The sequence below is a fragment of the Pituophis catenifer genome, unplaced genomic scaffold (genome assembly GCF_029215685.1).
Source record: "Pituophis catenifer annectens isolate HBS135680 unplaced genomic scaffold, rPitCat1.0.hap2 SCAF_3, whole genome shotgun sequence".
Lineage (NCBI taxonomy): Eukaryota > Metazoa > Chordata > Lepidosauria > Squamata > Colubridae > Pituophis > Pituophis catenifer.
Genome location: NW_027256883.1, coordinates 810,958 through 831,363, shown reverse-complemented (window position 1 = coordinate 831,363; position 20,406 = coordinate 810,958). Strand labels below are relative to the sequence as shown.

Below are 20,406 nucleotides of genomic sequence, written 5' to 3'. Positions count from 1 at the left end.
GAAGGGAGGCAGTGCCTGCCGCCAAACCTACTTTGTCTCTCTAGCTTCTCCTTCTGCGGCCGCCTTGTATCAGATGCTGGCCTGGAAGCCCAGCTCTACCTCCCATGCAGGCACTCGACATAGGAAAGCAAGGGAGCCTGCCATGTGTCATGTCGGTCATAAAACGCATTCGTCTTGTGACTGACCCAATTTTATGATGCTTTTACAAGCAAATCACTGCAGTTGTTCAGCGAATCCATGGTTCTTAAGCTAACACCACAATCATTAAGCAAACCAATCACTTGCTGGGATTTTTTTGCCAAAACCCAGAAGTGCTTGAGGGTCACATGACGTGGAACAATGCAAGCTGGTTCAAATGCAGTTGTGTTGCTGAGAGCCCAAAATTTGATCACATGACTGAGGAGGCAGCTCAACTGTCAGCTCTTCGAATCCAAGTCCCCTTTTTTGGGTCAGTTGTAAGTGACCAGTCATAAGTCTAGGACTATCTGTACTCAAAAAGAAAAAAAGAAGAAGACGACGACTGCCTCACTTAGCAACATAAATGTTGGGCTCAATTGTGGTCATAAGTCAAGGACTACCTGCACCTCATTTGATCTGGTCCTCTACTCTCTCTTTTTTTATAGAATAGCTTCTGATAGGCTCTTTAGATGCTGCTGTAGTTTTGGACCCCTGAAAACTGCCCTTTTGTCCTCCACCATTACCCACTTTGGTAGGCAACCCGTGGCAGGCCGGGTCCTCCTTTCAGAGAGGTTTTCCTGACCAGATTCCTCAACGCCTTCCCCCAGGACAGAGCTCCTCATGCCCTGCACTCAAGGAAAACGCTGGGAGGCATTCAGAGGGGCCTTTGCTTCTCTTGGAACTACATAGCGCAGTCAAACATCAGCACAGGAAATGTTACATTACGCCATAAATTTTTGTGTTTTACAAACTTTGCCAAATTTCAATCCCACAGGAGTCCTGGGTCCCAAATTTTGGACATATTCTGCAAGTTAGCCCATTAGAGGTACCTTGCTTCAAAAATTGTTGGCCCAGTTCAAAGTTACAAGACTGGAAGTTTTAGGAATATACAGATCCCTGCCCCTGATTTCTCCTCAAATGTCATTTTGTGTCATGGAAATAAAGATGGGAAGAAGACCGACAAGGCTTGGTCAGAGGGGAAAAAAAGAAAACAAAAAAGAAAACAAGGAGACCAGTATGGCGAGAGTTTTCATGGGTATTTCCACTCTTTGGCTGCTGATGGCTCTGCTGGCACTTGCCAGCAGAGGGCGCTACAACACAGAGGAAGGGAGAGCACCACCCACCCACCCTCCCCTCCCCAGGCATGTACTTACTGCTTCATGGCGATCAGCTTGGAGTCCATGCTCTCTTGTTTGCCCTTCATCAGTTGGACATCGGTCAGCAATTTGGTCATGCTGTCCTGGCGAACCTTAATATCTTCGTTCTTTATGCTGGATATCTGAAAGCAGGGAGGGAGGGAGGGAGGGAGGGAGGGGGGGGAAGGCATCACTCAACTTGGAAACGAGAAAAGAGCTGGCTAATGGTCAGATGCAAGAAGTCAGGAACCAGGACTGAGTTCAAACGTACTACAGGGAGTCCTCGACCACAATTGAGCCCCGGATTTCTGCTGCTAAGTGAGACAGTTGTTAAGTGAGTTTTGCCAAATGTTATGACCTCTCTTGCCTCATTTGTTAAGTGAATCACTGCAGTCGTTCAGTTAGTGACACGGTTGCTAAGTGAATCGGGCTTCCCTGTTGACTTTGCTTGTCAGGTCGTCGCAAAAGGGGAATCACGTGACCCCGGGACACTGCAACCGTCATAAAAGTGAGTTATTTGTCAAGCATCCAAATGTAAATCACATGACCATGGAGATGGTCATAAGTGTGAAAAATGGTCATAACTCACTTATTTTTAGTGACATAACTTTGAATGGTCACTAAGTGAACTGTTGTAAGTCGAGGACTACCTATATTAATGGCCAAGGTGAATTGGAGTCAACAGATTCCAAGGGGGCTGAACGAAGCCCTCCGGCTCAGCCTGGTCATCTCCTGGAGGGCAGAGCGGGTGCTGTGTGCGCACAGGGAGAGTCAGAGCCAAGTGGAACACAAATATGACACAGAGGTTAGCCTGACCCTTAAGGAAGCGACACTTCAGAAGGAGACCCACCTTAAACCCCCAGCCCCAGCCCTGCCCAGCATGCAGGGCCTTTCCTGCTGCACCTCAAATGCAGGTTGCTCTTCTGTTCGGCACAGATGCATGAGAGTTACAGCAGTATTGAAAAAAAACCCTATGATATTGTACAGCTGTACAATATCCATAAACCGTAGAAAAATTAAAAGCATTTTGTATCTGGTTCCGATTTCTAGACGCTCGCTTTTGGGGATCAAAGTTTCAAAGAATGCATGTAAGGCTAGAAAAAGATTTGAATTCTCTGAATGTGTCTGTGGAGACTGTTGTCCAGGTGAGGGGTCTCCAAACTTGGCAATGTTAAGACCTGTCGATTTCAACTCCCAGAATTCCCCAATCAGTCAGGTTGCCGACTTGTTTAGTCGTCCCTTGTTTAGACTTGTCAGCTTGTTTAGTCGAGTTCAGAGGTCCCTGATGCAGGTCACGGTTCTCCCAAAGGTGTTTTTTTTTTTTTCCCAAATGGCACCTGGACTTTCTTGGTAAAGATGGTTGAGTTGCTTTTAAGACCATAAGACACCTTTGCTCTCAAGCTTATGCATAACAGAGCCAAAACTCTGAAAGGCCAGGGTCTTTGTGGCGGAGGGAGGGGTAAGAGGGTCTTCTAAATTAAGAGAAAAAGCAGTCCAGTTCTTTGCACCCGCCTCTTCTTCCTATGAATACCACTGAGAAACCGTCCTGAGAAGAGCGATTCTATACTCAAAAGAGTAATTGGGGGCACACGATGAAAAGAGTCCCTTCCCCAAAAGATCTTTAGCTGCCCCAGAGATTAGCTTCATTCAACCCACTGCCAACCTCGGTGTCAGCTCAGCTCTCTGCCAGCAGAAGAACCAGGAATTGGGGGTGGGTGAGATGGGGGTGGGGGTGGAGATGCTTAAGGCCTCAGCATCTTTCTCCGGCCATCTGCCTCCTCAGCCTCAAAGAAGCAGGTCATGGAACGAGCCCCCTTGCCACTGACACCCCAGGAAAAAAGACCCTTCCAAGGGCCCAGGCAAGAGGGAAGGAAGGCTCCTCTGAACCTCAGCCAGTGGCTGGTCAGGGCAGACTCACGTTGGTGACTTTCCTCTTGATGTTCTCCAGGAGGTGCTCCTGGCCTCGCAGGAAGTGGGGGTGCTGGAATTCAGTGTCATCCTTCTCGGGCTTGACCAGCCCCCCCTGCTCGATGTGAACCACCTTTCGGAAACCGTCTGAAACACAAGAGGCAAAGCTTGATGGCAGCCAGAGCGGAGGAGATTGGAGAAGCTGACCCAATGGTCATGTACAGCAGGGCTCTCCAACCTTCACAACTTTTAAGGCTTGTGGACTTCAACTCCCAGAACTCCATGCTGGCTGAGGAATTCTGGGAGTTGATGTCCTCAAGTCGTACAGCTGCCAAGGCTTGAGTCTCCTGATGTACAGCATCAATTGCCCCTCCAAGGAGTGGGATGCTTCTGCTTTCAAAGACATGCACAGATAACTAACTCTAACTTTGAACTGCTTTCAAAGACATGCACGGATAAATAACTCCGTCATTTTCATGAGCCAACTTTCCGAAATGCCAAGAAACTAAAAGGAAACACTCTCCGTCTGCAGATAGCCAGGGGGTCTTTTGGAGAAGCAAGAAAAGGGTTCCAGATCAGAGCAGAACTGAACCAGAATAGCCTCCCGGAAGCATCAGGTGGGCCCAATTTGAAGCAGGACCTACGGGTGACCCATTTCCATTTGCTGTTTGGTGGCGCTCTTGGCCTGTGGAGATGCTCCATCATCCTGGTCAGGGTTGTCCCAAAGGAAGCTGGACTTTCTTGGGTTTTTCCTTGAAAACGTTTCGCTTCCCATCCAAGAACTGAAGAAGCTTCTTGCATGAGTAGAAAACGTTTTCAAAGAAAAAAAAACACAAGGAAGTCCAGTTGCACCTTTTGGAAAAAGCTCTTTTGGAGTGTGCTCTGAGCTGTAGCCTTCATCTTTGGTAACAGTTCAGAGGTCTATCCTCCAGAAAGCCCCTCCTCCTTCTAAAAGCTGGGATGAAGAGCCCACCCCCTGCCCTTGAGGGGGGTCTGCGGGGCCACCAGCACAGGCTCCGAGCCCTTTCTTCTGCCAAACCGCCCAGCAAAAGACAAGGTTCAAGGTCTCCTGGCCAATGATGTCCCTGTTTATTAACACCAACAGCAGCAGAGACGCTAGTCATCAAGGCTCCGGTGCCAAGCCTCGTCTGCCTGGGGCGGCTATTTCTCTGCCGTCGCTCTCCTCAGAGGCCCCGAGGCACCTGCTGTCACAAAAGCTGCATGCCAGCCAAGCAGCAAATTCAGGGAGGTTGTAAAAACAGGCAGGATCTCTGCTCTCATCAGGAACACTATAGAACGGGATAGCGGTTAGAGAGCGGCAATTGTTACAGGTCACCTGATTATTATTTCTTCTGGGCTACAGACAATGTCTGGCAGTGAGGCCTATGGATGGATATCCCAAATTCTCAGTATTTTTAATCTAAATAGGGCTATTTTAGGAACATTTGGGGTCCATTGCCACATGATGATGCTCGGTCTTGTTATGGAGAAACTGAGGTTAGGAATTTTAGAAAGCGTACCCCCAAACGGAGGACAGCTAAATGATAGCAATAGCACTTATATACCGCTTCATAATGCTTTGCAGCCCTCTCTAAGCAGTTTACAAATATCAGCCTGCTGCCCCCAACTATCTGGGTCCTCATTTTACCAACCTCAGAGGGATGGAAGGCTGAGTCAACCTTGAGCCAGTAAGAATCAAACTGCTGGCTGTCGGCAGAGTTTTGTCTGCAATATTGCCTTCTAACCAGCGTGCCACCACGGCTCTTTAACCCCTTAAAGGTTTATTTCACATTTCATGCTTCAAGGGCATTCTGTGAAGAGCAAAAAGACCAACTTTCTCTTGCCTGATGCACCCCACATCAGAAGATGCCACTGCTGTGCACCATGGACCTTGCCTTAACTAAACTCAAAGGGAAGTCCAAGAAGCCTCCCCCCACCAGGGCAGCGCATGCAACCGGAGCAGAGCGCCGTCTCCTCTGGGCACGACCAGAACCGCCGCTTGGCCCTCCCGCCTCCTGCAAGCACACAAGGACCATCTCGGGGGGGTCCTTGGCAGAGCTTTCCCAGGCGCTGAGCATACTCACACATGTTCAGCTGCCGCACAAAGCTGGCCATGTTGTTGTGTTTGAAATACTTGGGAAGGACCTCCTTGGCAAACTGGCCTTGGTCGAAAACATGGAAGCTGTTTCCAGTCTGCAACGACAGAGAAAAGACGAGTCCGTCAGCCGGCCGGCCGGCCAGAGCACAGCTGGATGAGCCATAAAACAGAAAAGCTTAGGTGCGTACCGGAAGTCCTTGACCACAATTGAGCCCAACATTTCCATTGCTAAATGAGACAGTCGAATTTTGCCCCATATTACAACTTGCCTTGCCACAGTTGTTAAGTGAATCACTGCAGTTGTTAACCTGGTTGTGAAGTGAATTTGGCTTCCCCATCGACTTTGCTTGTCAGGAGGTGGCAAAAGGGGATCACGTGACCCTGGGACAGGGCAACGGTCGTAAGTATGAATCGGTTGCCAAGGGTCTGAATTTGGATCATGTGACTAGGGGAATGCTGCGATGGTCATAAAGAGTGCAAAATGATCGTAAGCCCCTTTTCAAAGGACCGTCACTAAATGAATGCTCATAAGTTGAGGACTGCTTATACTGCAGCCCTTTCAGCTCAGAAGGTTGCAGCCACGGGCAGGAGGCAGGTCCAGGCAACCAGGAGCCAAGTGGGAAATATTTAAAAACATGTCTTTAATCAGGGAAAAGTCTCACATTAGGCAGAGGTGAGGTCCCACAGGGTGCCCATGCAGACACATATCTGACTTTTTAAATTGTTTCAAGAAAAATTAAGAGGGACAATCAATGACAGAAGCTGGCATGCTGCAGTGTTAAATGACAGCATCGTTGTCCTTTCAAGAATGCCGTACGTCTCCTTCCCACGGCGGCATTCCTGGGAAGTGAAAATGGCGGCTGCAGCAGCCCACTGGCTGAGGGTTAACCAGGGACCCACCAGGAGATCCACATCCTTCCCTCCCCCCACCCCTCCCCCCGGGTGTTGCCTGTTTCGCGCCTTGCATTCCGTTCTCCTAGCTAAGCTCAGAGGCTTCTCTTGCCTTGCCTTTGAACAAGCATGCTGTGGACCACGGCTGTGGGGGGCTATGGGGGGCTCTGCCTTTTACAGAGCTGAAGACCCTGGTGGGAAGAGGAGCCGGTGAATGGATTGGCTCCTCAGAATCCCTCTCTGGATTAAGGAGGGGACAAGGATGTCCCCACAAGTTTGCTCCACCCTGCAGAGATGGCAAAACAGCCCTAGCCCTAACCCTGCAGACAGAAACCCGTTGGAGAGATGGCTCAACCATTGGGTAGCAAGACTACTCATGCCACGTGGCTCTGCTTTTATCAGCAGGGAATCCGTGATCAATATTATCAAATGCTTTACTGAAGTCGAAGTACGCTACATCCGTGACGTTCCCCAGGTCTACTAATCTAATAAATTAGTTTGAAATAACAGGAAGATTTGTCTGGCAAACCCATGCTGGCTTCTAGTAACTATCCTGATCCTTTCCTAAGGGCTTGCAAACCAAGTGCTTGATGATCTCTCCTGGGATTTTCACAAGTACTAAGACAAATTCTTCATTCTGCAGTTTCCGGGGTATACTTCCCCCCCCCCCTTTTAAAACTAGTGGCTATTTACCCATTTTTGGCACTTCCCTTATACTGTGAATTCTGTAAGAGACAATCTGTGGCACTGAGATCTCTACCCACTTCAAGAAGTTCCATGAGACGGACCAACACCTTTCAGCCTTCACTGACTTTGGAGCCAATTCTGGTCCAGGGACAAAGCTTTAGTTGCAAAGTGGAGTCCAGGGACTTCTCCTCATAGCGCTGAGGCCTTGCGACACACAGACACATTTTCTTCTCTTTGGCCCATCTCCATGAGAGAGAAAGGCAAGCAAGAAGACGGGAATCAGAGTTCAGATGCCAATCACAGGTGGCAGAGTGAGTAAAGGAGATGGCCTTGAAGTACAGAAGGAAGATCCAATATCAAGGCAACCGTCAAGATCACTAGAAGTTTTCAAGAAGAGAGCAGACTGCCATCTGTCAGAAATGGTGTAGGGTCTCCTATTTGGGCAGGGGGGGGTGGTTGTTGGACTAGATGACCTACAAGCAGGGTGGATAAAAATCAATGATTTTTTTAAAAAAATAAAAAAAATCAGTTTTTTTTTAATTTAAATCGGATTTTTTTTATTTAAATCGGATTTTTTTAAATAAAATGCTTTTTAGGAAAACATATTACCATCCAAAGGTTATTCCATCATGAAATAAAGATTAGTTTTTTAATTATGTAGAATAAGGCTGTATATGTTTAAATTTTTTGGTAAATAAATTCCATTAATCCATTCACAATGTCATGCTCTTCCAGAGGTTTTTGTAAGATTATTGGGCAGTTTCTCTGCCTACAAGGTATTATCACAGATGCTTGGTTTATTTTTGCAGTTCTCAAAACTGAATTTGACTCAGCAGAGATCACATGCTTCTTCACAGCAAAAATGTTATAACATGAACAGAGTTGAGAAAAAGACCTTAATCCTATTGTTCTACAAACCTATGAATACAGAATCAACCCCTTCAGTGCTCAGTTTCAAGAAGTTCAGTGAATAGAATAGAAACAATATTTTTCTGATTGTTTGGAGTGGAATAGATCTGCACAAGAAGAAAGTGAAACTAAGTGTGAGGAGGAAGGGGCAAGCAGACAAGCAGTACAAAATGAAAGTGAAACTTTCTGAGCACAATACTGCACAGCCACAGACAGACAAGTCTTTGGATCTTTTTGTGTGTATGACCTGAGGTTTATCACATTCTTTCCTTGGAGGAAAAAACCTATAATGGCAGCAGGCCGTAAAAGAGACCCAGTTTGGCAATATTTTAGTGAAGTTCCTTTACCTATCGGTAAGGCAGGCATGCGTGCAAACTGCAAACACTGCAACAAAGAAATGCAAGGCCTGGTGGCCCGAATGAGGCAACATCATGAGAAGTGCTGTGATGAAGATGACCAAAGAAACACATTTGAACAGGCAGGATCTTCAGGTTGGTAAACATTTTTATTGAATCATATTTCTAAAGACTGCCTTGAACTGTCATGTTTGAGCAAAACTATATTTCTTATTATTACTGTATGTTACTATCATTTGGTACAGTTATGAAGAAAAACAAATATTCCTTTTGGGGCAGTGCTGTGTACAATAAGCAGAAATTGTATAAACAATGAAATAACAGCATTGACTTGTTTAGGGGAATTCATGGATTCTGGAAACTATCCACCTTCAAGATCACCATCCTCCTGTTCTACAGTTTCAGAGTTATCCATCCAGGATAGTGCTTCATTAGCATCATCATCATCAGACACCCACAGCCACATATCACTATCACCTAAAAGAAAGAAAAAACCCTTCCCTCCTGGAACCACCATAGATAAAGTTTGTGATAAAAACTAGCAGATTAGAAAAAGAGTTAATTGATGAAAAAATTGCCGTTTGTTTATGCAACGAACTCTTCTTTTCGTCTGACTGAGAACCCACATTTCAATAATATGGTTCAGTCACTGAGACCAGGATACAGTCCACCCAGCAGAGCAGATGTTGCAGGGAAACTGCTGGATAAAGTGTATGACAGAGAAATGGAGCAATGTGCAACAGCTCTGGAGGGTAGAATTGTTAACCTAAGTATTGATGGGTGGAGTAATGTCCACAATGATCCTATTGTATGTGCTTGTATAACAACAGAAGAAGGGAAAGTCTTCCTTGCACAAACAATTGATACGTCAGGAAATGCACACACAGCAGAATACTTACAAGAAGTGGCAGTAAAAGCTATAATAACATGTGAACAAAAATTCAAATGTCTAGTACGCAGTTTGGTCACAGACAATGCTGCAAATGTATCCAAGATGAGAAGAAATTTAGAAGAGCAGGAAGGGAATACAAAGCTAATAACATATGGTTGCAGTGTTCATTTGCTGCACCTCTTAGCCAAAGACTTAAGTGTTCCAGAAATAAAGACTAATGTTGTTGAAATTGCTAAATACTTCCGTAACAATCATTTTGCTGCAGCAGCTCTGAAAAGGATGGGTGAAACCAAGCTAACGCTCCCACAAGATGTTAGATGGAACTCTGTGGTGGACTGTTTTGAGCAGTATATCAAGAACTGGCCTATTCTGATGACATTTTATGAAGAAAATCGAGATAAAATAGATGGCACTGTCATGGCCAAAATCCTCAACATTGGGCTTAAGAGAAATGTTGAACATATGATGAGCATCCTGAAACCCATCTCTGAAGCTCTAAACAAAATACAGAAAAATAGCTGTTTTATTGCTGATGCTGTTGAAATTTGGAAGGAACTGAGTGAACACTTAAAAACAGAACTACACATGGACAGAATTAAATTACAAGCATTAAAAAAACAAATGGGACAAGTACTGTCTCCAGCTCATTTTTTGGCAAATATTGTCAATATCCAGTATCGGGGTCAAAACTTAAGTGCTGAGGAAGAGGAGTTAGCTATGACATGGGTATCCAGCAATCATCCATCTGTAATGCCAACTATAATAAACTTCAAAGCTAAGGGGGAACCTTTCAAGAAATATATGTTTGCTGAAGATATTTTAAAGAAAGTCACACCAGTGAACTGGTGGAAGTCACTTAAGCACTTGGATTTAGAGACTGTTCAAGTAATGATTTCACTTTTAACAGCAGTAGCTTCTTCTGCAGGCGTTGAAAGAATATTCTCTTCCTTTGGACTCATTCATTCTAAATTGAGAAATCGTTTGGGACCCGATAAAGCAGGAAAGCTTGTTTTTCTTTTCCAGATTATGAACAAAGAAGAAGATGAAGATGATGATGAGTGAGCTACAGAGGACAGTATTTAAGTTTTTAATGTGTAGGCTGGGCTGACAGTCTAAGTTTCTTAATATATATATATTTTGTTAGCCAAATTAGTTAACAAACATGGATGTTTGTTTAAGCAAATAACATATGCTGTAATGTTATTGTTTCAGTTGAATAAATCTATTTAAATTGTTATTATTAAGGTAATGATTATTTTTCTCCTTCCTAAGTACAACAGAAAAGTTGTTCAAATATGAATGATTAACCTATTAAACTGGGGATAAAAAAACTAATATGAAAAGTTGTTATTCTAAAAATGTTCATCTACTTGCATATTAAAGTTACACCAGCAAGAATTAGTCTTCATGTAGAAAACTATGATTTAAATCAAGCCTTACTGACTAGTGATTTAAATCAGTTTGATTTAAATCAAATCCACCCTGCCTACAAGGTCCCTTCCAACTCTGTTATTCTGTTAAGATAAACAAAACCTGAACCCAGGCCAGGAAAGAAATTGGCAAAAACATCTCAGACAGAGCCCTCGTGAGGAAGCAATTCAGAGAAGCAGGATTCTGTTACCGCAGCTATTGTGCTAAAAGTAGCCATAGTGGTGTCCGTTTCTTCTTCTTCTTCTGACATCCCTGATAGGACAGACAGGTGACCAGGGAACGGCTGCAGCTTTCTTTATTCAGCTGGTTCTACATGACAGACAAACCACTTTTGTTTTAATCTTGGTTTGTTGAACTAGCCATAAATTATTGGATTGACTAAGGAAACATTTGCAGGCCACAATGAATTAGTTATTCAACCCTCTACAAATATGATGAAATAAATATCAAAATAATTTAAGCTAAAAGAACTCATATACAGGTAGTCCTCAACTTACACCAGTTCATTTAATGACCGTTCAAAGTTACAATGGCACTGATAAGAGTGACTTGATAGTTTTTCACACTTACGACCATTGTAGCATCCCCATGGTCATGTGATTTACATTCAGATAGTTGGCAACTGACTCATACTTACGACGGTTGCAGAATCCCGGGGTCATATGATTCCCTTTTGCAACCATCTGACCAGCAGAGTCAATGGGGAAGCCAGGTTCACTTAACAACTGCAGTGACTCATTTAACAAATGTGGCAAGAAAGGTTGAAAAATGGGGCATAACTCACTTAACAAATGTTTCACTTAGCAACAGAAGTGTTGGGCTCAATTGTGATCCGAAATTGTGGGCTGTAATGGGAAAGCCCAGCCTGTGTCTTGTCTGTGGTTCAAGGGGCTCTTTTGATTCAGGACTGGCAATCGGACAAAATCAGGACCCCCTGGGTTGCTTCCAGAAAGGATGGGGCCCTTCAGCCACTCCAGACAGTCCCGGGCAGCGTGTGGAGCAACAGCCTTGTGGCCACCCACCCACCCACCTCAGCCCAGCTTCCAGCAAGTAGCTGCTGGTAGGAGCAATCGCTGAATGGTTTGCTCTGGTTTATTTTTTTATAGGCGTATGTTTTTTTAAGCAAAATGTCATTATTTCTATGGCTCACAGAGCAGGAATTTTATTGCCAAAATATAATGGTGTCTACAGAAGAAAAAGAAATATTTTCCAATCTGGCAGAAGAACATAAGAGACCATTGTACAACTGGATTTTCTCTCATGGCAGGAAGAAGATCTGCCGTTGAGTCATCTTCCCATTGAGACAATTCCATACGGCTGCAAAACAAACACAACTGGGAAGACGACCTGGGTTGTGCCACCCTTGGCACAAACTTCAGTATGTCAGTTCAGAGAAAAGGAGGCACATCTTGGACTCCCCAAAGTACTCACTGATCCCGGAATCCTGCCACCCTCAGACTTGCCTGGATCAGGCAGGCTGCCTTCAAGTGATACTGCTGGGAAAGCAACTGTTGACAGCTTGTAGGTAATCTCACAATCCCAACCCCATTCCCTGGCCTTTTCCCACTGACTGCAAAGCCAGAGCTCTAACTCACAGGTGGATAAGGAAGGCTATTCTTATGCAAGGCTACCACAGGCCCAATCACCACCGTGTCACACACATCTTTATTTGTGTATGCAGGGTAAAAATAGGCCCATTATATCATTCCACGTGTTTCAGGCTTCCCAGGTGCCAAGCTCTCTGCTCTGCTGGATCTCTTTCTGAAGTCAGAAAGGTCTCCTCCGCTCAACAGGCACTTCCTTAATTGTCTGGGTTATCTCAAAGACAACACACAAGGCTTCAACCAATCATCACCTAAGAATGCTAGGATGCAATTCACCAGGTTTTGGGGGGGGGGGTTTAAATTCATTTAAAGTGGCATTTCCTAACCATGCTTCAAATTTACTCCTTCATACTGCAATTAAGACACAGAAATGGAAAATATAAAGAGGACCTCTGCTTTTGGGTATCTGTTAGTATTTTGCCTCCTTCAGGGAGCAGCTGGCATACTGATTTGATTCCTTTTATTTTTTTAACTTATCTAAAGAAAAGTGCCCTTTTGTTAGCATGCTTTGCTGGGCTCAGTCCATTCTGAGTTTTAGCTCCTTGACAACCGGTTTCCGTCCTCTACAACCCAACCTTGCTCACTGTCAAACCCAATGAAGTTCAGATGAGTCAGAAGTCAGCTGCCCGTATTTAGAATACATCTGTTGCTGAGTTACAGGACTGAGTCAGGACAGGCCACTACAGCCCTTGGCAGGCCAGGAGTCCACAGAGACACGTTTTCAGCAGTCTCTATCAGGAAGCCCTGAAGAATATCGGGGAAGGGTTTGCCTTTGGAAGTTGTGGGTGCTCCATTGATGGAGTTTTTTAAGTTGGGACACAGCCACTCTTCCAGGGGCCCACTTGTCTGATATACAGATAACCGGAAGGGCATCTTTCCTGGAAAGGCTGCTTGCTATCACCTCTTCAGTGGACCTTTTAGAGAACTTGGCTCAGGCATATTTTTTTTCACAAAACTTTGAAAGTATTTCTCCTCTTCAGCAACTGAAAGAAAAATTTACACGATGCTCCATAATATAAACATTTTGGTCTTCCAAGAGCCAAAACACTACACAATTACCCAGTATGGAACTTCAAAAAACATGGAGAGGGCACACAAGTAAATTCAGTTGTTAAGTGAATCATGCAGTTGTTAAGCAAATCTGGCTTCCTCCACCCCCCATTGACTTTGCTTGTCAGAAACCAGCTGGGAAGGATATAAATGAGTATCACCTGACTCTGGGACAGTGCAAGTGTCATAAACCAAATTTTGATCATGGGAATGCTGCAACAGTTGTGAAAACTGGTCGCAAGTCACTTTTTTCAGAGTCAATGTAATTTCAAATGGTCGCTAAACAAATGGTTGTAAGTCGAGGACCACATAAATGAACACTGGTCATTAGGAAAAGCACAGCATTGCTGTTACCTAACTATGATGTTTTATTAGGACTGATTGTATTTACAACTCTACCATTGTCTCTCATGAGATGCAATATAACCACAATCTTTGAATTACAATCTGGAACATACTTTCCTGATAATAAATTCTCTTATACTCAAGACGCTTATTCCCAAACTGACTGAATTCATCTTCAGTCCTATCTCTCCCCAGGAGCTATGAATCCATCCCATCGATCCTGGGCAGTTGTTATTCTTCAAAGTTGGATTTTTCTCAAATGTTGATTTAGCGGCACTGACTGCATTTCAAAGTGATAACTTCCCATTGAGACATTTTGGCAGAAGCTAAACAACCATCTGTTTAGAGATACTGTACACTTGCAACAATAAAACTCCTCTCAACATGTGGAGCTTACTTAGAGAGCAATTACTGTACAAGCAACTCAGCTTAAGACACTATTTTTTAGACACATTATATTCTGTTAGTTTGAGGATTGTTACAGATTTTTTTTTACTTGTTGACTGAAACATAGATCTGAGAGGAAGTCTCATTCTAGGCTTCTGCCACTAAACAACCTGAACAGTCTTTTCCCTTTTCTCAACCTAGAATAGAATAGAATAGAATAGAATAGAATAGAATAGAATAGGAGGACCTTGGAGGTCTTCTAGTCCAACCCCCTGCTCGAGCAGGAGACCCTATACCCGTGATGGTGAACCTATGGCATGCGTGCCACAAGTGGCACGTGGAGCCATACCTGTGGGCACGCAAGTATTGCCCTAGCTCAGCTCCAGCGTGCATGCGTATGCCAGTCAGCTGATTTTTGGGTCTTTCGGACCCACCAGAAATCGGGAAACGGTCCATTTCTGGCCTCCGGGGGGGAGGCCATTTTTGTCTTCCCCAGGTTCCTAGAAAGCCTCTGGAGCCTGGGGAGGGCAAAAAACAGGCCTCCCGGGCCCACCGGGCCATCACGTGCCAAAAGTGAGGGGAGCGCGGGTGTGTGTGTCATGTGTGCATGCATGGTGGGTGGGGCACAGTGAATTATGGGTATGGGTGTGGGCACGTGCGTGCTCGACCCCCCGCGCTCCCCTCCCCGCTTTTGGCACGCAATGGCAAAAAGGTTATTGCCCCCACAAACTGGGTCCTCAATTTACCTACCTTAGAAAGGATGGAAGGCTGAGTCAATCTAGAGCCTGGGGAGATTCGAATTAGCAGTAATTGCAGGCAGCTGAATGATAATAACAGGCTATTAGTCTGCTGCGCCACCAGGCTCTTTCCTTGATTAGTTTCCATCCATTGCTTCTTATCCTGCCTTTTGGTTCTTTGGAAATTAGGTCAACCATCTCATCTTTGTAGGAGCCCCTCAAATATTGGAATATTGGTCCTTTCCCTGTGCTTGAACACTTACCTAATTGCTAAGGACAAATCTAGTTAAGCTAAACCTCAAGAGTTCTCCCTGACTAAAAACTTGCTCTTTAAGATAAATGGCAGTTCCATTCATCTCAGTTTCTTATTATCCAATAGCATTTCCATATGGCTTTAATTTCAAATTGTCTTCTCTTGCCCATTCACCCAAAGATTGTCACAGTTCGGTAATCTTCCAGAAGTACAGATTGCTTGAGCTCCTGTTGAGCTATACTGATAACAGATATTCCGGTGGTCCCTACTCACACCTTCTTGTAGATGCTGAATGATGGAATTCCCTAGGACACTATAGCTCAGTGACCAAAATGCTCAACAATAGTCCTATAACACCTGCACCAGGTGCAACAGGAAGGACCAGAACCTAAACCGCAATCTCTAACGATACAGGAGGGCTGAATGGTAAAGTAACTTTTCAAACGACGCCAGGCATCAGCAGCAGATACCATTTTGAGAATAAAAACTTCAAAAAGCCCCTACAAGGTCAATATATCAATACAAGGTCAGAAATGCCCTCCTATAAAACCTATAGAGGAGAAAATAAAAAGAGGCAGGTTGCAAATAATGGAGTCTCCTTAGGATAAAAAGTATAAAGGAAAAAAAATACCAATTGGCCCATTTCCTATGCTTGGAAACAGTCTAAAAACTCTCTTTGGTAGGAACCGGAGTAAAGAAAGATACACAAACACATATTAGCAGAACTCCAGAGAGGGCGAATTAGGCAAAGGAGGGCCAATAACACACCAGGAGAAATAGAGAAGCCCTCTCCGCTTTCGCTACCTTCTTCATCCTCTAAACTAAAGTAAGAGCCTCCAAACTCGGCAACGTTAAGACGTGGGGACTACAACTCCCAGAATCCCGCAAGCCAACTGTGGGAGTTGTAGTCCGCCCAACCTGAAAGGCCCCGAAGTTGAGATGCGTTGTCCCAGAGCAGCTCCGGGGCTTCACCACCTGAGGAAACCTCCCTCTCCCCCCACCACCACCGAGCATCCCCTCCTGAGGGACCGCAAGGCAATTTTTGCTCCGTCCCACTTGCCGGCTGCGGAACCCGGCCGCTCCCCCACCGCTCCTTCCCACCGGGAAGCCTCAGAGCCGCCGCCTCCTCCTCCTCCTCCTCCCCGAACCCGAAAGCCTCGAGCGGGCCGGAGGGGCCCCGGGCTGAGACCCCGGCGCGGCCTGCTTCCCGCGGGGCCCGAGGCCTTCCTCACCGGGCTCCAGCAGATGAGCGCGTCCGTGTCCGGGTCCTCCACCAGCGTCCACAGCTTGGTGAGGAAGGCCGGCACGTTGCTGCCTCCTCCGGCCACGGCGCCGGGGGGCTCCATGCTAGCGGTGGCGGCCCAGGCCCGGCCCGCTTTCCTGGGCCGGGCAGGCCCTGCGACGGGCTCCGCTGCTGCCGCCGGAGCGGGCGGCGCGGAAACGACTAGCGGCCGCGGCTGATCCGGCCTCGCCAAAGCCCGACGCCGCGCTGCGCACTCGCTCCCTCAGAAGGAACGGGCATGGCCGCCGCCATCTTGCGACGCGCAGGCGCAACGCCGCACGCACGCACGCGCCGTCTGGACACACTGTTGTGCCTCGCGCCACGGGGGCTGCCTGTCGTAACGCGCATGCGCCCCACCTGTTGTCGTGCGCAGATGCGCGCATGCGCGGCCCTTCCACCTGTTCGAACTGTCCACGGAGCTCGCTGCAGGGAGGTCTCCGGGCGCCTTCCGAGTCTCAGGGAGGGTGGGGGGGTCCTTCCCGGGATGCCGGCAGGGTGGCTGCAACTGGCCCGATGGACCCGCTTTGCAGGCGCTCCTTTTGCTTCCGTCTGTGCCAAGAGACAAGGAGGCAGCGGCAGCGTCCTCGGTGGGGGCGTTCGCGCTGCAAGGGGCAGGAAAACTGGGCTGGATGTCAGCATTTGGGGGAACCGGATCCGATTTGCGTGGACTATCCTCGCTCCAAGCTTCCTTCCCCCGTTGCTCGTGCAAGCCGGTAATAGATCCTTGCGGTCGTTGTTAAGTCGTGTCCAACTCTTTGTGACCCCCATGGACCATAGCATGTGAGCCCCCCCCTCCATCCTCCACTGTTTCCCAGAGTTTGCCCAAATTCATGTTCATCGATGGCACTATCTGCCGTTCCCGTCTCCTTTGGCCTTCCCTCTTTCCCAACATCAGGCTCTTCTCATTTGGTGGCCGAAGTGTATTTGAGCTTCAGCTTCAGGATCTGCCCTTCCAAAGGACACGCAGGGTTGGTTTCCTTTAGGCTTGACTGATGGGATCTTGCAGTCCAGGGGGCTCTCCGGAGTCTTCTCCAGCACCACGATTCAAAAGGCTCAGTTCTTCAGCACTCAGCAGTCCTTGCGCTACTCCCTTCCAAAGTTTCACGAGCTTTAGCAATAATTTCCGAAGTAATTACTATCCCATATTGCACCAATGACTTTATCATTTAGACAGCGAGGACTTCAACTCCCAGAATTCCCCAGCCAGCCAGTCCAAATCAAGCCGCCGCCGCCGCCGCCGCTGCAGAAGTGGGGAGTCTTTCTTGGCGCCTCCTGTTTAAAGTTGTCTGTCTCAACCCGAGATAAAGGCAGCCTTCCCTATACCACCACCACCACCACCCGGACAATCTGGGGATCGCCCCGAAACGAAGCGCGGCTCTTCCCGGCTTTAACGAGGGACTCGCCGGTCGCTTTGACTTGGACCAGCGGCCAAGGGGCGGGGCTCGGGCGAGAGAGGGGCTTCCCGGGTCCAAGGCGCATGCGCGGCGGCCAACGAGAAGCGGCTAGGGCGGAGCGAAGGCCTCTGCGGACGTAGCGCGCAGGCGCCACTCGGCGGGGGCGGGGCAGGGGGCTTCCGGCGCATGCGTAGTGGCTGGTGTCGGCTGAGGCGAGCGCACGCGGAGCCTTCGGAGCAGGGCTGAGGGACCGGCGGAGGCGGCTTTGGCCGGGTGAGCGCGGGGAGCCGAGTCTAGCCGGGCCGCGGGGCGTCGGCCAGGTGGGGAGGGCAAAGGCTCCGCCGCGGAGGGGCGCCGGGACGGGCGCGGCCTTGTCCGGCCCGGTTGGCGGGTCTTGAGGGTCTCCGGGCGGCCTCCCACAAAGGCGGGCTGGGGGTCTGGCTGAAGCGCGGGGCCGTTTCTCCCTCACGATATTGGCGCGGTCACAAGCAAGCGGGAGTTCTGAGGTGCCAAAACCTGGCTTTGCTCCCGAGGGACGGAGGAGGATTCGGGCAGCGTGTGGCTGGAGGGCAAAGGAGGAGTTCGTGGCCCGCCCGCGCTCCGAAGTAAGGAGCCGGTCGCAGCGGGAGCTGTGGCGGGAGGTTGTTTTGCCGAAGAGGCACGGGCTCTCAAGGCCAGAGAGAAGGCGGCTGAGCCCGCTTATAACAGAGGCGGAAGGGGACCCCCAGAGGTCTTCTAGTCCAACCCCCTCCTCAGGCAGGAGGCCCTATAACAGATGGCTGTCCAGGCTCTTCTCCACAACCTCCAGGGATGGAGCACCCACAACTTCCTTCCACTGGTTCATAAGGTCAGGAAATTCCTCCCTAATTAGTTCCAGGTTGCTTCTCTCCTTGATTCTTCCTAGCCCTGGCCTTAGGAGCTCTCAGGAATTGCATATAGAACATTGCAACACTGATTTAGATTTTATACATTGAAAAATACAAATTTGGGGTATTTGGGTTGAAAGGAGAAATTAATCACGGGAATGGGTTGCCTCCAGATGTTTGGGGTGTCCCCTCACTGAAGGTTTTCAAAAATAGACTGGACAACCATTTGTTATATGGCATAGGGAAGGAGTGTCCAACATTGGGAAGTTTAAGACTTATGGACTTCAATTCCCAGAATTTCCCAACCAGCAGAGCTCCATCCTAATTCTAAGAATTAAAAGTCCACAAGTCATAACATTCCCAAGGTTGGACACCCCTGGTATAGGGTCTCCTGCCTGAACAGGAGGTTGGAGTAGAACACCTCCAAGGTGCCTTCCAACTCTGGTAACTGGCAAATGCTGATAGGATGACAATCCCAACCGGTCCTTTGGGGAGATAAATTCTGCACGAGTCAAGTGTGGGAGAGAGGTTATGCAGGCTTTATTAGCATTATAGTGCTTTGAATCGTATGCTTTCCCTTCTACAGCCCATTCTCAGCACCAGGATGTTTGAAGAGCAAGAAGAGGCAGGCGATCTTCTGACAGACAGTGACGAAAGTGTCTATTCTGGACTGGAAGATTCTGGAAGTGACAGCCTTACAGAAGAGGAGGAAGACCAGGATCATGGAGCTGAGGAGAAGTCAAAAGGGAAGTTGCGCTCCAGAAATAGTCAAGTAAGTTGATCATTTCAGAGGCTGGTAATGCTGTGTTTCTGAAGAACAGCCAGTAAATTGGCTGGCACAGCCATGAAGAATTGGGGGTGGGGGAGGATACCAGCTTTGCCTGCTTGCCCCTCAGGATCACTCTGGAATCTGTCTGGTTTTTGTTTCCACTGTAGCCTAGAACCCACAAAACATGTGTTTTGTTATTGTCAGACCACAGTTGATCCAAAGTATTTGGACAGAATTTCAAGAATGCAATGGTTTGTTTAGGGTTTGGGAAAAAATATTTTTCATTTCATGTTCATTTGTAAGAGAAACCAAAATAGCTTTGTCCAATGTGTTCCTTCTGTGTTGGACAGTCTGTAACCCTTAAAGTGAAACTTACCTGCAAGGGGGAGGTAGAAAATGGCTATTTTAGTGAAAGACATAATCATGCTTTAGTCTCTTCTCATAGGTCATATCCTAAAGTTCCTGTATCATTTTTGTACCTTTCTCTGTACCTATTTTAACTAGTCAAGTTTTGTTCTTCAGTGGGCTGCTTAGAATAATGCACCATAATCAAGGTGGGGTCTCAGTAGTGCTGAGCAAAGGAGTATAAGGACTTCATGCATCTTTAATGCCAAAGGTGGGGAACAACGGCCTTTTTATGAGGACTTCAACTCCCATGCTGGCTCAAGTCATAAAGGGGGCATTGTTCCCCACCTCTGTTTAGTGCTGCTTCTAATCTGGCCCAGAATTATGTTACTCCTTTTAGCAGCTATTTCATACTACTGGCTTATGTTTAGCTTGTTAATGTTGACAAATATCTGTTGCAAGGTATTTGTAGGTGCGGGTTTTTATATGTATGTGGATTTCTTGGGATATTTTTTTGTCTCAATTATTAGCAGCCTGGGGTGTCCAGAAATAGGCAGCACATAAGAATGTATATGCATACAAAAATACTTGCCATATTAGAGTGCAATCATGTTCCATCTTCCTGGGTTTTGGCCAGATCTCCCTGTTCTGTATTATCAACAAGTTTAATAAGCAACCCAATCCTTTTATCCAGTTCCTGAATAGAAGTATTGAATAATACTGGTCCCAAGACAGATCCTTGTGGGATCCCATTGGTTGTTATCTATATGTAGCAATGAATTATTTCAGAGTTCTTTGCCAGCCAGTTGTGGGCCTCTGCTACTGTCGTACCATCCAAGCCACATTTTAGTCTGTCAATGAGAATGTCATCTGTAACCTTGTCAGAAGC

General features: G+C 47.0%; 2 protein-coding genes across 4 annotated transcripts in view; one reads left to right on the top strand and one right to left on the bottom strand.

The window, feature by feature from the left end:
- The window catches only part of HSF1 (heat shock transcription factor 1), a 37,286-nt gene extending 20,901 nt beyond the window's left edge, over positions 1–16,385 (bottom strand). For both annotated transcript variants that reach the window (XM_070940193.1, XM_070940195.1), the window contains exons 1-4: positions 16,094–16,385; positions 5,306–5,414; positions 3,232–3,368; positions 1,332–1,456 (exon numbers count right to left, since the gene is read on the bottom strand). In XM_070940193.1, the coding sequence (XP_070796294.1) occupies positions 1,332–1,456; positions 3,232–3,368; positions 5,306–5,414; positions 16,094–16,207 (485 nt within the window). In that variant the 5' untranslated portion in view covers positions 16,208–16,385. The remainder of the gene's footprint in view (positions 1–1,331; positions 1,457–3,231; positions 3,369–5,305; positions 5,415–16,093) is intronic.
- Positions 16,386–17,738: 1,353 nt separating this feature from the next.
- BOP1 (BOP1 ribosomal biogenesis factor) overlaps positions 17,739–20,406 on the top strand; it is a 52,148-nt gene continuing 49,480 nt past the window's right edge. The window contains exons 1-2 of one of the 2 annotated variants that reach the window (XM_070940186.1): positions 17,739–17,810; positions 18,990–19,175. In XM_070940186.1, the coding sequence (XP_070796287.1) occupies positions 19,008–19,175 (168 nt within the window). In that variant the 5' untranslated portion in view covers positions 17,739–17,810; positions 18,990–19,007. Of the gene's footprint in view, positions 17,811–17,966; positions 18,143–18,989; positions 19,176–20,406 lie in introns of those variants that run through there. The other variant, XM_070940187.1, reaches the window with a different exon arrangement.